The sequence below is a fragment of the Scleropages formosus genome, chromosome 13 (genome assembly GCF_900964775.1).
Source record: "Scleropages formosus chromosome 13, fSclFor1.1, whole genome shotgun sequence".
Lineage (NCBI taxonomy): Eukaryota > Metazoa > Chordata > Actinopteri > Osteoglossiformes > Osteoglossidae > Scleropages > Scleropages formosus.
The window spans coordinates 27165228-27181509 of NC_041818.1; the positions used below are offsets into that span (position 1 = coordinate 27165228).

General features: G+C 47.3%; 1 protein-coding gene across 1 annotated transcript in view; it reads right to left on the reverse strand.

The window, feature by feature from the left end:
- Positions 1–9350: 9350 nt before the first annotated feature.
- htr4 (5-hydroxytryptamine receptor 4) overlaps positions 9351–16282 on the reverse strand; it is a 55071-nt gene continuing 48139 nt past the window's right edge. Inside the window, exon 6 of the mRNA XM_018733464.2 lies at positions 9351–9952. Coding sequence (XP_018588980.2) covers positions 9865–9952 — 88 coding nt within the window. The 3' untranslated portion in view covers positions 9351–9864. The remainder of the gene's footprint in view (positions 9953–16282) is intronic.

Sequence of the window (16282 nt, forward strand, 5' to 3'; positions counted from 1 at the left end):
ATAACTGTAAGATGATGCCGGATAAACCTTTACACAGCTACTCCTGTAATGTAACATAAACGTTTATATGTATCTCAAAAAAAATACTAGGAAGGTGATCAGGAATTGTCGATATTGGGATAAAGTTTTATGCAGCTACTCGTGTGATGAACATTGGTTCATATGGTGTAAAGAAACAAACTAGCTGCACTTAATCACACGTCTGTAATTTTCTATGAGATGTACGTCGCTTTGGAGAAAAGTGCCTGATAAATGAACACACACACTGTCTGAAACCACTAAGCCCAAGCAGGGTTGTGGTGAACCAGAGCCTAACCCAGCAACACCGGGCGCAAGGTTGGAGGGGGAAGGGACACACCCAGGACGGGACGCCAATCCATTGGAGGGCATCCCAAGCAGGACTTGAATCCCAGACCCGCTAGAGAACAGTACCCAGCCAAACCCGCTGCGCCACCACACCCCCCTCAAATGGATACATGTAAATGTATTGATGGATTTTATTAACTGAAGAAATAATATTAATAACACTTCCCTGCACTTACCCCAAGACACGATAGACCACTTGTGGCCTACAGCCAATTCCTCATTAAAGCCATGGGATATGTTTTGTATTTCTGAGAAAAAATGCAAATTTTTACATAAAAATGCACATTTTGTGAAGTTTGTCATTAACCGAACAGTTAATGTGAAGAGTGAAATTACTTTTGATGAGATGCTGAGGGGGTGATATCTAGACTCAATATTTAGTCATTTTTCTCTTTTTTTTAAATGTAATTAAACTGTTGCCACTAAATTAATTTTCACTGTGACAAAGAGGTTAAAATCGATTAGCGCCAACAAAACGATATGTTTGGAGACTGATTTTTATCAGAAAGGAAAATAACGCTCAGTTATGAACTATTTTACAGCGATGTCGCGCCACCCAACTCACAATAAGCAGATTTATCCGCTGTCCAAATCGAAACTCATAAAACACTGTATTATCTGTCTGAACAGTTGGATTTTTACTTATCTTTCAGAGTAAAACTCTCTCTGAAAAGTGCAACCAAAGAGTTCCTTTTGGGAGAGACACACAGAAGCGGGTGAATTCTATAACTGCTTCGCCACCTGTGGCTTCACACACCTGACACACGCATTATTGTGCTGGAGCACGAGAGAGCCAAAGCATTTCCCCGTGGAAACTCCGCTTGAAAGGAGCAGGAATGGCTGGGGCGTCTCTGCATGCTGGAAACTGAAATTGGGTTTTGTCTTGATGGTGACGGAACGACTCGTGGGCCCCTCAAAAAGGCATTTCGGGGCTCCTGGGGACTTTCATGGAACAGATCTGTCAGTGCAGCTGACAGTTCAATTATTCTTCAAGGCTCATTTTTGCAGATATTTGATTGTAGCCGTCCCTAATAAAACACTCCAATGTGGTGGAATGAGCTCCCCGTGTCCCTCAGAGCTGCTGAATCCCTCCCAGATGGAAGAAAGGTCTTGAACCCATCTCTTTGAGAGCCACTTCCTGATCTCCTGACAGCTCCATGAGTCCAATACCATCTGCTGCAATTATTGATGTATTTGCTATTTGAATCTAAGTTCCATTAGTAGAGTTTGGTGAGCACCCTGTGCCCCTCAGAGCTGCTGAATCCCTCCCATCAACACCATGTGCTATGATAATCTATGTGTTTGCTATGTGAATGTCACTTTGGCGCTACTGGAGGGAAGTGAATCAGCAACATGGTGGTGTGAGACACGCAAGCTGTGTCCATAATCCTGTATCTGTGTCTAAAGCTCTTTGTTCCAGAATCCGCAGTTGTAGAGTCTGAACTGCACGCCACTTCTTAGAACAACTTCCCCCAAAGGAGTAAATGTAAATGTGATGCACACATACTTTTCCTGCGGTGTGTGACAAACACAGACTATAATTCTGAGGAATCAGAACTGAACACTTCATGAATCCTTGAGTTTTCAAACCCTTGCATGCAATACCTGATGTACATAATAAAAGAATTCTTGGAAAACTGAATCACCCTTAAATCACAGCTTAACCATGACAACTTTTACAGAAATGTCATGTAAATGTAGATTCACAGCAATTTGCAGGCACTGCTAACAAAACCGATGAACTCAGGTAACCATCTGAAAATGAGACTGGAGTGTCTGAAGTGCAGCAGAACTGTGCTCATCTTTTCCTTCTCATATAAACCTCGGTATTTATTATAAAGCACGTCACGCTTTTTATTTTATACCTTTTATACCTATTTTGTAATGCGTTTTTGTGTTTAGCACAAGTGCTCATAATCGGCTCTTTTCTCATTGGCTGGAAGTCTATCATTAACGCAGATGGGCAGCAAGGGCTGGATACACTGCAATGCCCCTGGGTGTTGGTTTAATAACAGAAATGGCCTGTGCTGTACTGTACTGTATGCACTAAACTTTCCCATGTTTTAGTTCAACAGGAACAGTGTCGTGTTCACTCACAAACATTTGCGCCTCTCGCTGATGATTGACAGCCTTTCTGCATTCAGTTTGGAACTGCAATAATTATTTTATCATCTCTTCCACCATAGTAAAGTTCACATAATGACTTGCAACATGTATGTCTGAAATTGCAGTCTCAGTTACTTCATTTAATGAACACACTACTTTTAAAAATAATGATAACAATAATAATAAGTGTCAGTCATTGTCTCCCAGGGTGCCTCTTTTTAAGGTTGACATGGAAACCAACAGGAGAGAAAGAATAACCAGCTAAAAGCAAAAGAGGGCAAAGAATCCAACCTTTCTTAGAGTGTTTTCTGAAGTAACAGGGATAGAAGAGACATCCTACCGAAAGGGAACGAAAAGAAAGGGAAGACAAAGGGAACAGAAGGGAATGCAAGGGAAGAGAAAAGAAGGGAACAAAAGAGACGGGAAGGGAAAGAAAAGAAAAGAAAGAAAAGGGAAGGGAAGAGAAATCAAGGGAAGGAAAGGGAAAATAGGGGAAGAGAAGAGAAGAGAAGAGAATGAAGGGGAAGGGAAGGGAAAGGAAGCGAAGAGAAGAGAAGAGAAGAGAAGAGAAGAGAAGAGAAGAGAAGAGAAATGAAGGGAAGGGAAGGTAAGAGAAGGGAAGGAAAGAAAAGGAAAGAGAAGGGAAGGGAAGAGAAACTAAGGGAACAGAATGAAGGGGAAGGGAAGAGAAGAGAAGAGAAGAGAAGAGAAGGGGAAGGAAAGGGAAGGGAAGCGAAATGAAAAGACAAGAGGAGAAGAGAAGAGAAGAGAAGAGAAGAGAAGAGAAGGTAAGAGAAACTAAGGGAACAGAATGAAGGGGAAGGGAAGAGAAGAGAAGAGAAGAGAACAGAACAGAATGAAGGGGAAGGGAAGGGAAAGGAAGTGAAATGAAGGGAAGAGAAGAGAAGAGAAGAGAAGAGAATGAAGGGGAAGGGAAGGGAAAGGATGCAAAATGAAGGGAAGGAAAAAGAAGAGAAGAGAAGCGAAAACTAAGGGAACAGAATGAAGGGGAAGGGAAGGGAAAGGAAGCGAAATGAAGAGAAGAGAAGAGAAGAGAAGAGAAGAGAAGGGAAATGAAGGGAAGGGAAGGGAAGGTAAGAGAAGGGAAGGAAAGAAAAGGAAAGAGAAGGGAAGAGAAGAGAAGCGAAACTAAGGGAACAGAATGAAGGGGAAGGGAAGAGAAGAGAAGAGCAGAGAAGAGAAAAGAAGGGGAAGGAAAGGGAAGGGAAGCGAAATGAAAAGACAAGAGGAGAAGAGAAGAGAAGGGGAAGGGAAGAGAAGAGAAGAGAAGAGAAAGAAGGGGAAGGAAAGGGAAGGGAAGCGAAATGAAAAGACAAGAGGAGAAGAGAAGAGAAGAGAATGAAGGGAAGGAAAGGGAAGAGAAGAGAAGAGAAACAAGGAAAGGGAATGAAGGGGAAGGGAAGGGATGGGAAGGGAAGGGAGATTTCACCGCTCCCTCTCTTGACTTTCCTTTCTCTCCCCCCCCCAAATTATTTTCTACCTACATCTGGCACAACGTAAAAATGGAAAATGTGTATTAATAAGAAACATGAGAATCTTCCAATCGTTTGCCTGCTTTGCGTTAAGGGATGTGACGTCTCCTTGGTTCTTTGGACATTATTCGCTTGCGCTCTGAGCTCCACCACCCTTACATGCGTCTGCTGGGTGATCGCTTGTGGAGAGTCTGTGTAATGTTTGGGAGAAGAAGATTAATATTCTGTAGGAATGTTCCCACAGGAGGAAAATATGATTATTTTTATCCTGCTAACAGCATGTTTCAGTCCTTGCTACCAATCTGTCATACCTCTGTCAGAGAACGGAGAAGGAAAATTAGACCAGAAAGCATGATTTACATGTTTATCTTTTAATTATCATCATTTATTAAAGCTGTCACATAGCAACAGAAAAAAGTAATACATAGAGCTCCCTGGAAGAGAAGCTGTACATGAAATACCCATCTTATTCCATCAAATAAATATTGAGGACTTTACAAAAGTTCCTGTACAGTTTGTTTGGAAGGCGTTCATGCCGTGAATTTCAGTCCACTGTGGTGGCAAAGGAGGGTGGAGGAGGGGTTGTGGGGGGAATGGGTGGGGCTAGAGGCGGGGCCAGATTTCGATTGAGTGTAACGATTGCACCGTAGCGCCCGGATCGCGCGAACGCGTGGTGTTGACACACTTCGCCAGGTAACGCTCACATCAACACCAAACAAAAACTGCACACCATGAATACCAAAAAAATCACTGTGCTGAAATTCACAAGTTCCTACAGCCTAACCTGTGCAACTGCGGGCAGGCGTTGGGTTGGACGGCGTCCACTTCCACATGCAAACTGCTTGGTCACATGGCTACACTTCGCTAGTAATAACAAAATAATCTGTTGTACATTCAAGTGTTGGGCACCTTCCTGAACACAGAAAAGCTTCCGACGCAAATTTAAGGACAAAAATATTGATTCTTGGTCTTTACATATTTCGTTCAGGGTTCAAAGCTCATCTCCGATTGTTTTGTGGAAGGCCGCCCAGAAATGTCGACGTTCTGAGGACCCCCCAGCGCCCCGGAGGGTGATCCTCCGACCACCTGATGACCACAGCGCCAATCCATACCAAAGACATCTAAAGTTCAACACGGACATAGAGTACTATTGGAGAGAAGTCAATTTGTACAAAAATTATACACAACAAAGAACAAAAAAAATTGAAAAATTTGTTTTCCGTGACCCAGGGGAATCTTTTGCGTGACACGCCAAGTCCAATAAGGATGCTGATGCTATCGCTCTCAGTCCTGGAGATGGAAACTGTGGTGTGGGGGGCTCCTCGGTGTGGAAAGTTCCGGACTTGAAGTTGAAATCCATGCTGGCTGGAGCACAGCCGTCGCAGGTTCAATCTCATCCGAGGGTTTCGTTTCGTACGGGCTGTGGCGGGCGACATTCAAAGCGAGTGGACCGAAGACATCGTGACGTAAGGACACAAATACGGAAGAGTCTAAACCAGGGGTGTCCAGCCTTTTTGGACCAAGGCCCACGGTCATCATTGTAAACTGGTCTGAGAGCCACGCGTGTAAAGATCACAGACAGGGACGAATTGATTCTTGAACGTCTAAATAGAAACATTACTTTATTGTGTTTTATTTCAGGTGCGGTGTGTGTTCGGCGGTGCGTGTCCAGCTAGAACTATACGACCATGTGATTCAATGGAGTTTATAGGACTGGGCGGGACAGTATATGCTGCATTAATAAACCCGCGCATTGGATACCCATGGACTAAGCGCTCAGTTAACGGCTCTGCGGGACGGTCCCCTGGATTCGCTCGAGTACATGTGTCCAGGTGCGGCGTCCGTCACACGGAGCAGGAAGCAGACAAGCAGCGCTGCTGGAACGAAGGAGATAAAGCGAACACGCGAATCCGCTTGTTATGATCCACTGACAAAAAACAGGCATTTATATCACAGCTCTGAGTAAAAACATTTCATTATGTACAGTTAGTCAAGAGAAAATACCAGCAATCCTCATATGCAGTTTTCATAATTGGTCTGAATTGCTTGTTCATCGATAAAGAGAGATATTATACAGCTTCTTTGTTTTGCACACAACAGAGTGGAGTATTGCGAGGTAAAAGGTGAGCGAGGAAACGGAAAGGGGCACATTCAGAAAGCTTTGCGCTGATATGGCTTTTGGAGTCAAACGCAGGGGCCCGCTTTGTTGGGGGTGTGACGTAAAGAAAACTGCTCACGTGCTTCTTTGGCATAAGCGATCGGCCTGTTTGTGAAGGAACAGCATCGGGACCTGCGGCGGGGGCTTTTGTTCGCGTTAACACAAAGGAACCAACTGCTCGAGTTTGTGCGCTGCACTTTTGAGCGGCGCTTCGAGAGGTGTGGGGGGCAACAATTTGATTGGAACTCTCCAGAAAAGCAGTGTGCGAGACGTTCACATGGACTTGGTGTGTGGTAAAAACACATCCATTCATTATCGACAACTGTGTGTCCAATGGAGGTTCGTGGTGGTCCAGAGTCTGTCCTGGAAATATAGGGCGTAGGCAGGGTACAACCTGGACGGGACACACACACACACACACACACACACACACACACACACACACACACAAAGGGCAAATTGTTGAAAAGGACGCATTGAACTGCAGGATTATAATGGGAACGCACAGTATAATTCAAATTAAAATAAAATCAGAGCGACGGGAAGGTTTCCTGACTAAGTTTGAGCTCGAACCAGTGGGATGTGGTGCCTGCAGGTGGATAGGAACCAGGGAAACGTGACAAGGAAGAAGAATCAGAGAATATCGATGCATATCAGGTACCTTTGCAAAACTCGGTATTTGATTAAATTTGACCAAATCAGAACTAAAATGAAAAATGCATTTCAAGTACTGTCTATTTTCAGACGGAAACATATTTCTTGAGTCACGTTTTGCCATAAAATTGTTTGCTTGCACTGGAAAACAAGTTTCACAATACATGGAGGAATTCCGAATAATTTTGGTTTGCGTCTCTTAAATGGAAACAGTGTAGCTGATGTGTCATATAGGCTGTCTCCCATATAGATGTATATGATATCAGTTGTGTGCAACTAACCTGTAAGAGCAGGAATTTAAGGAGCAAAGACGCGACTGAGGACAGAAAATGTGTCTCCAGCAGTGAGATTCTGGGGACTTAAAGGGTTGTGCGAATTAGTGATTCGAAAATTGATCTGACCCACGGTGCTTAGCGGTGTCGCAACATAGTGGCGGTTCGATTTCCGCACACAGGAGCGTTTGTTAACAGAGCACAAAGAGGAATCGATTATGTGGAAAAACATAAATCTGTACTGCGTGTTATTAGTTCTGATCACTGGTGAAAGTGTCTTGATGAGTCGGAGCTGGAACTCCGCACCTGAGCTCAGTTTGTGGATCTATTTATGGAATGAGTTTCCGTCGCTAGGAGAGTGTCCCGGCAGCGAGCGGAGATCATCTGCAGGCGGCACCCAGCGGGTTTTCAGGGAAATCTACTCAAAAATAACTCGGGGCTCTTTTTCCCCCGGTAAGGAGGGCGCCTGTCCTTCGCTACGAACCCCAGGCCTTCAGGATGTCGCCATCCCTCCGCAGATAGGAGAGATGAAACGCCTTTGGACATGCTGCACCCGGAATTGTATTTGTACTTTTTTACTTTTTTGTGGGGAATTTAGATGCGTTGACAGCGAACCTCAGGTGCAAGAAAGATGAAAAAACGATGGATTCTTTCATTTCTCGCTTTAACTGCCCCTTAAATTCCAGCTCGGGTGTCAAAACACTTGGGCTGACCCCTCCGGTCATTAGTGCTATTTCAGTAGACAATTTATTCTCCTCCAGTGCCCATTGGCATGCTGTGGGGCAGAAAAAAAAATAGGGCAACATTATCCACATGACACCATTTAAGTGAACTTGGGCAAAGTACTAGAGTGCCCATTGATTGCCTTATTATTTATTCACGTGTCTCACTTTTCTCCAAAGCAATTTACAATGTTATGTTTGTACACTAAGCTACTTACGCTGATTTACCCATTTATGCAGCTGGGTAATTTTACTGTGTCAATTCAGGGTCAGTACCTTCGTTAAAGGCATGACAGCAGGATGTGGGATTCAAACCTGGCAGCAGCTCTAATCACTACGCCGCCTACTGCTTCTCTTCATTTAGTATAAAAAGGGCTGAATGTGTTTTGACTTGAATTAGGCGAAGGGCATAAAAACTCAAATCCTGGTCATTTAGAAGGGTAGTGATATCGGGAAGTGTGATGTTCCTAGTGGAAAATGCTGCAGTTCTGGAGTGTGAGGCCTGCGGACACCAAGCTGATGGTTCCAGGCTGCGACGGCGACGCTCGCCCCGCATGCGTTATGCTCACGTTGACTGTGAGCACATGGGCCGTGATCACGTGGACTATCACCAAATGCGTCGTAACCACTTGGGTTGTGAACGCGTGGACCGGAGACGCGGCATCATTTCGTCATTTCAGCACATTGCTCTCGAACCCAATGGCACCTCGCACCGTTAGGTGGCCGTTCGCGTCGTCTCTGCTGGCTTTTTTATCTTCTACAAACTGGTTAAGCTAACGCTAATGCTAACGCTAATGCTACGCTAACCGAAGAGCAAAACTGACTGCAAAGACCCCCGGCGTGTCATGCTCTGCAGCAACCCCAAATGAGAGAGCTTGTTCCTCAGGGCGAAGAGCATCGCTGTGTGGTGGGTCTACAGTGTGCAACGACACAAGGACGCGTGTGAGAAGGGCACTCTTCGTCTCCTCTTACCCGTTTTCGTGCTAAGGAAGTAATGTGTCCGCAGGAAGTAGCGCTTTAAGAATGCAGTTCCACACATGCAGTCGACTTTAACTTATTCCGAGGCACCTTTAACCGTATCGGACCTGGAATGAATTGCACTGCGTTGACAGGACCGGTGGGATGTGCGTGCGACTCGTAGCAACGGCCGTAGACGACGCATGTAGCGGTGCGTACGAAGTGTCAGAGAAGGCCACCGGCGGCAAAGAAATAGTAACGACCTGTGTGTGTGGGATTGTTTTTCCAAAAAATAAAATAATAAAAAGCAAAATCACAGGTAAAAAAGAAGATTTTGTACTTTTCCTGCTTTGGGAGACGCACCGTCACCTGTACGGAGAGACATCACTTGGGGAGGGTCTCATGACCTGCTGGGTGTGTCACAGTGCCATGTGACCCCGTGACCCCAAAGTGTGTATCACAGCGCCATGTGGACCCGCGACCCTTGTGTGTGTGTGTCACGGTGCCATGTGACCCGTGATGTCCAATTAAGTTGATAAAACCAGACTGCTCCTTTATGTCCAACTCGGTCGAGGTGCTCGGCTCTGTTCCGTCGCCAGTTCGGACCGCGGCGTCTCTGCGGGCAGCGGGGAGTGGAAGGAGGCGAACGAGAGACAGGCCCGAACCTGGCGACTCCTCCTGTGCGACGGCGACGGCCACATGCCGCCGTGGCGCTGCACCACCTTTGATCAGCTCGGCTCGGTTAACGTTTCCTTCCGACGGCAGGAGTCGTTCTTTTCATTAATTAGGGTTTGAAAACGAGCGGCTGCCAGCGGTGCCGCCCTCCGCGCGGATTTGAGGCGGGGGGGGGAGGCTGCTGGAGGGCGAGAGGACAACCACATTTTCCTGTGCCTCTGTTTTCCTCCCTTGATTAGACAAAGGAGAGCCGTGCGTTTCCCGTGTTCCCCAAAGCCAGCTCGTTATATTCAACAGCTTTGGCAGAGTAATGTGCCTTCCGCTCGCGATCAGTATCCATACGTCTCTGCGAAAGGTCGGGGGCGCCGGCGTGCAGCCCGGGGGACGATTGTTCGGTGCTCGGGGCTCGTGGTGGTGTGCGTGGGGGGGTGATGGCTCTGACCGTCCTCATCCTCCAGCCGTCATAAGCAGGACTCTTGCGACTCGGTGTCGTTATGCAGCGACAGCTTCTCCTGCTCCGTGTGGGTCCCGTTGTGCAGGATGGAGTACCTGAGGACAGACATACACACACAAGGTACGTGGCATCACTCTCTTGTACCCTCACACACACCGTCGTGCCCCAGCCATAGCCAGAGGGAACGTGCAGAAATACATTTAGAGAAACGCCCCAGGACCGCAAGCCGACCAGCAGGTGGCGCAGCAGTTAAGGGATCGTTTCAGGATCAGTGTAAATCCCCACAGAGCTGATTTACCTGGGGGGAGGGGTGGGCTGTTTATTTAGAATTTCTTCAGTAAATAACGTAAACAAGTGGTATAAACGAATAAACGGCACAGTCCACTATGCAAACAGAGGAAGATTAAGAGACACCGAAGGACGGACTCATGCCCTCGTCTGGTGCCACATGAAAGGCCAGTGGCCTGCTGGGTAATGCAGAGCTCCTGCTATTAGCCTTCGACATGCTGGCTTCCAGGAAGCAGCACTGGGCCGTTTTATTGGAGTCTGAAAGCGGCCCTACTAGAGTCGTGGGAATTCTCCGGAATAATGCTCCGCTGCAGCTGGAACGATGTTCCTCTGCTCCTTCATTCAGAGCATCCTGTGGTGCCCTGCTTCATCAAGTAGCACTGTGCATGTCAGACACCAAGCCTTCACTTTTTAATTAGTTCTTCAGCTGCATTAACTGTTATAATTAGATGTTTGATTACTTGCCAGGCAAGTTTCTGATATAAATTAATTTATTAAGCTGCACGCAGTACGTTTTCCATCAGTGATCACCACCGTACCCCCTACTTACACCAATGGCTGCTGCTATCCCCCATTTAACCCCCATGATCATTGCTCTCCGCCTGATATTCCCCCATTGAACCCTGTGATCACTGCTACCTTGTTATTTACCCCCTGCGATCACTGTTACCCTCTTATTTACCCCTTGTCGTCACTGGTACCCACCGTCCCCTCAAACTCCGATGCCCCGTTCATGCAGCAGCGGAGAGCGGTTGAGGTGCAGCGTCTGTCCTGGGACTGAAACCAACCTGAGAAACACGCGGCATTCAACTGGTCTGTTTCTCATCCATCGCTCGAACATCTGTGTTTCTGCCCCCCCAGCTGGGCGGCGGCCAGATGCCTCCACAATATACAGTATAATAGGAGCGGAGGGCCGGGGCCGTCCAAACACCTCTGACTTTTTTTTGCAATTGTGCAGGAGGCAGATGGTTTCGAAGTCTGTCTTTTCTCTGCAGACACATGATGGTTTTGTGCTTTTGGCCTAAGGGCCGCTCCTCTCACTGGAATATCTGAGAGGGACCTGAGAGCAAAGCGGGACGTTTTAAAAAGAGACGGAGCTTTGCTTCGTTTCCCATCAAGGGCCGAAAGCTAATCTCTTCCAGCATTTGAAGTCCGCAGGTTGCCTCGCCTTAATGGAATTATATGCATAAAAAAGGCATGATTACAGACGGGAGAAGCGCTGTGATACAGCAGGAGAAACTGTGTTTCCGTACAAGACCACCGTTGTCCATTTCTAATTTGCATAATAGATGGCTCCGCCCACTGCAGTTTTCATATGTTGTCATGTGAATGCATCACCCATCTCAATTCACACACACACACACACGTTGACTGAAACTGCTTGTCCCAAGCGGGGTCGCAGCGAACCAGAGCCTAATCCGGCAACACACGGCACAAGGCTGGAGAGGGGACTAACCCAGGACGGGACATCGGGTCGCCGCAGGGCACCCCAAGCAGGACTTGAACCCCAGACCCACCATGGAGCAGGACCCGGTCAACCCCGCTGGACCACTGTGCCCCCTTCTCTTCAATTCAATTCAATTTAATTTAATTTAATTTAATTTAATTGGATTTAATTTATTTTATTTTTCCAGAGTGCTCTTCTCACACCATGCAGCTGGATGTGTACCACAGTAATTCAAAGAGTTTAAAAGGAATTAGCATCGCGCAGCTCCGAGGCAACTCATCCCTGCAGGTTCCCAAAACCCCAAAAATGGGAGCAGTGAATTCAGAGGTGGCTGAGCAGAGTTGTGCATTAAAAAATAATAACATAATAACAACAATAACCTAATTTGTTTCCATTGTAAGACAGTGCTATGTGTTACGTACATTTACTTGAAACATATTTAAAAACAATTTCCTTAAACACAAATAATTCATGTGGGACATGAATCAACAATGGTGCCACATTCATTCCCTGATCTGACATTTCAAACTTTAATTATTATTACCCATTAATTATCTGAAGCCGCTGGAGTTAGATGATGAACTTTACAACGATTTACTCATTTATACAGCAGCATATTCTTAAGGCCTCAGTTCAGAGTAAATACCTTGATCAACAGGAGTGGGATTCAAACCCACAAACCCCAAATTGTAAGGTGATGGCTCTAAACAGTGTGCTCCCTGGTGGCCTGAGTATAGTGGTCATGGATGCCATCTTGCAATCTCAAGGCTCTGGGTTCAAATCCCTGCTCCTGCCATACCCTTCAGTACGGTGTCAGCGAAATAATGGCTAATAATAGTAAAATTATATAAAAGTCCAGTACTTTAAATGACATAACCAAAACTTTGTTGTTATTTTTTTACAATATAATGACAAAGTTGTGGCCTTTGGCTCTCTCTCTCTCTCTCTCTCTCTCTCTCTCTCTCTCTCTCTCTCTCTCTATATATATATATATATATATATATATATATATATATATATATATATATATATATATATATATATATATATATATATATATATATATATAGAGGGGGTGCGGTGGCGCAGTGGGTTGGACCGCAGTCCTGCTCTCCGGTGGGTCTGGGGTTCAAGTCCCGCTTGGGGTACCTTGTGACGGACTGGCGTCCCGTCCTGGGTGTGTCCCCTCCCCCTCCGGCCTTACGCCCTGTGTTGCCGGGTAGGCTCCGGTTCTCCGTGACCCCGTGAGGGACAAGCGGTTCTGAAAGTGTGTGTATATATATATATAAAATATATCTATATCCCAGAACTAGTACAGTGTGTGCAGCGATTAGGTTCTTATCTGGCATGTCATTGCTACTGTTAATTATGAACTTCTATTGATTATTATGACATTCATAGCAATAGATGAGGAAATAAAGACAGCTGGATCTGTATTAAGCAGCAGAAAATCAAATAAATGTCGCTGAAATACAGAAGAATGTCTTCCAGGCGTGAGTCGAGAAGACGTGGGCATCATCTGCTCGAGGTGCTGCGTTTGCAATTGCGCTCCTTGGCGGAGCCGCTCTCGCACCCTGCCCTGTTTCCTGTGACCAGGGCAGGAGCCATCGCTGCCAGCCATGCACTAAAACCATTAGGTCCGTTTATATAAACAGGCAAACCACGGGCAATTCCCGGCAGGAAATTAGCCCTGAAATTTGCCGTGAGAAAAACACGGGCGGCTCAGAGGCCGTGGCGATGGAGACGTGCGGCACGTCGCAGATTGATGCCACATGGCAGGGGTTCAGCCGGACGCATGGCAGACGCACACGGCGACGGCGATACACACGGTAACGGTGACGTCGTCCGCGAAGCGGAGCTCTCGGAGCGAAGCCAGCGCTCCGTCTTGCCGTGCCGTGTGCAGCCGTGCCTGTGTGTGTCAACAGGCTGCAAACAACGGCACCGATGACTGACATGTGAGACACAACACGGCCGTGCAATTACTCCATCACCACCGTGTAATTAGCAGCAGGCGGTGCAGCTGGTGGCACAGCGGCCACGCTCGAACCCGCAACGATGCAGGATCCAGTTCCAGGAAGGAAACTACCGTTGTACCCTTGAGCCAGAGCTCCGATTTCCAGCGCTGACCTGATTTCATATTCTGCTGAGGGAATATCCAGCTGTACAAAATGTCATACAATTTCCAGCTGCTAAGTGCAGTTCTGCTGGGCCGGTTCCACTTTTGTTGGTCACTTCTGCTTAGTTAACCCACAAGTATTGAACGGAAGTGCGACTATCGAAGGGAAAGTTCAGAATGACAGCCCCTGAAGCGTTGCTGAAGGGAGCAGAAACCACAAGGGCACGACCACTTTACGAGGGTTCGTCATCCCATGCGACTCCCCCAGGACCCCTGGCCAAAGGGAATCCTGCTAAGAGCGCTCCATCCTGTGGTCTTGAGCGTCTCCATGGTGGACCGACGTCGGAGTCTGTAATTTGTGCCATCTGTACAACCGCTGCGTTCATTGCTCATGCGAAGCATGTTCACTCCATTAAAGTCCGAGACCTTGCCAGGATGATCATCGTTGGAACCTTAGCCAGCTGGGTCACATTACGAGTGCATGGGACCCACCTGGGGGTAGCAGACAATATGTCCAAGGGGACAGTCCGTTCTACACTGGTGTTCCCTTCGTCTGGCATCTCGTCTCCTGTCTTTTCAGTTTCTCAGTTTTCAGCCTTTTGCTCGACCCCTGGGTTTCAGGGCCTTGAGAACCAAGTCAATTTACCCTGAGGGCTTCACAAGCTCTCCAGCAGCTGCGGATGACTGGCTGTCCTCCCTGTCCAAACTCACAGAGCTGGGGAGAGCAGCCCAGTGAAGCAAGAGGCAGCTGAGACCCAAGCAGAAGAACACTGTGTAGCCCCTCAGTCCCTGGTCCCCCCAGCAAAGGCAGTGATCCAAACTCCAATGCCAAGGCTTTTCAGCAAGGCTGGTAATATATCTACAGCTCAGTCATTTCCTATCCCCAGTACTCAACAGAGAGACACAGTAGGAGTGGAGGAGCTCAACTCCCTGACACATCCATCTCTGCTTACACCATTCATTAAAGAGGAACCAGAACTGACAGGGAGAAATTTGAGAAGATCTGCTGAAGACCTGTTCAAGACCTGAGAAGACATGCTCAAGATCTGCTCAAGGTCTGCTCAAGACCTGAGAAGTCCCACTGAAGACAGGAGAAGAACCGCTGAAGACTTATGGAAGACCTGCTCAAGACCTAAGACGACCTGCTCAAGACCTGAGAAGACCTGCTCAAGACCTGCTGAAGGCCTAAGAAGACCTGCTCAAGACCTGCTCAAGGCCATTGAATCACCCTATACAGGCAGCCAGCTTCCACAGACTTTCTTTTTCATGAAAACTTGATGTGTGTCTTGCTGGAGTGGAGGCAGTATACGAGTCTCACGAGCAGCTTGGTCTCTTCAGCGCGCAGCCGGTGCACCGTGTCGACCTGCAAAGCTCTCCATAAAAACACGATTCATAAACTCTTCACGGATCATTTGCTCGCGAACGCTCCCATTCAGCGGCGCAGCCTCTCAGCTCATGAGTGGATTTTGTTCGCATTTCGTCTGTGCGACACTTAACAGTTTCACAAGTGGACGTGGGAACCATTTAACCGTCACGCCTCTTGTGCCGTCGCTTTTGCTAACATCACGGCAAACATCCGCCAGCGAACACGTCAAGCGAGCAAGGAACCCTTGCGATAAACGCGGCTCTGCTTCAGCGGAAACCACAATGCCAGATGATCAGAGCTGACCATCTCGTCTCATGTTCTTTATTGGCCCTTTAATGGCGCTCGAACGGCAACCGCCATCCGCAGAACACAATAAAGAGCTGGAAGTCACATGCTATTAAGTGCCATCGCCTCAACGTCGACTCTTAGCGACCACATAAACAGAGCGAAGTCACGACAGAGTTCGAAACTGCACGAGGCCTCGTAGCTGGGAAACGTGGGGTTTCTGAGCACCGCATTCAGGGTCAGAGGGGTCAGTGAAAAGTGTCCATCTCCAAACTCGTACCCAGCATTCGAACAGTGTAACCCCCCAGCAGAACCCAGAGAGAAGAAGGTAGAGAAAAAGGCAGAGCCGCTTGGACCGTAGATCCTCCGGAGAGCTCCTGCAGTCGCTTTACCGCTGCTGCACGGTGGCAAGCGGTCATTCGGAGGTCCCGTGAGGCCGCAGCATGGAATGGTAAGGGCAGCAGGTTCAGCTCCCCCTGCAACAGGTCCTTAACCACTCTAATGCTCCACCGGAGTCCATCAGCTTTGTAAATGTTTGGTAAAACTATCCACTGTTTACTTTGCTCTGCATAAACGCCGATAACTTCTGAATACTAGACAGTGTCCTTATCTTGACTTTCAGAGACAAATTATGACATGGTTTGTCATTTACAAGTATATATGTATACACACACATGAGTGTGTGGAGGGGTGCGCGCAAACAAGAAGCAGTTTACCAAAAGCATCTACCAGAAGCTGTTCTCAACAATGGAGGCGTCGAGGAAACGTTGTATCAGTCATTGTGAGGAGTTTACCGTATTACTGTTACACGGCATCAAATCAGCTTTTTAAGTGTAAAAAGGTGTAAAAGAGTAGGGTACGTCCACACCACTGGGGGCGCCACCCAAACCTGCTGACTTACACCGCTGCCCCTGCGGACCCAG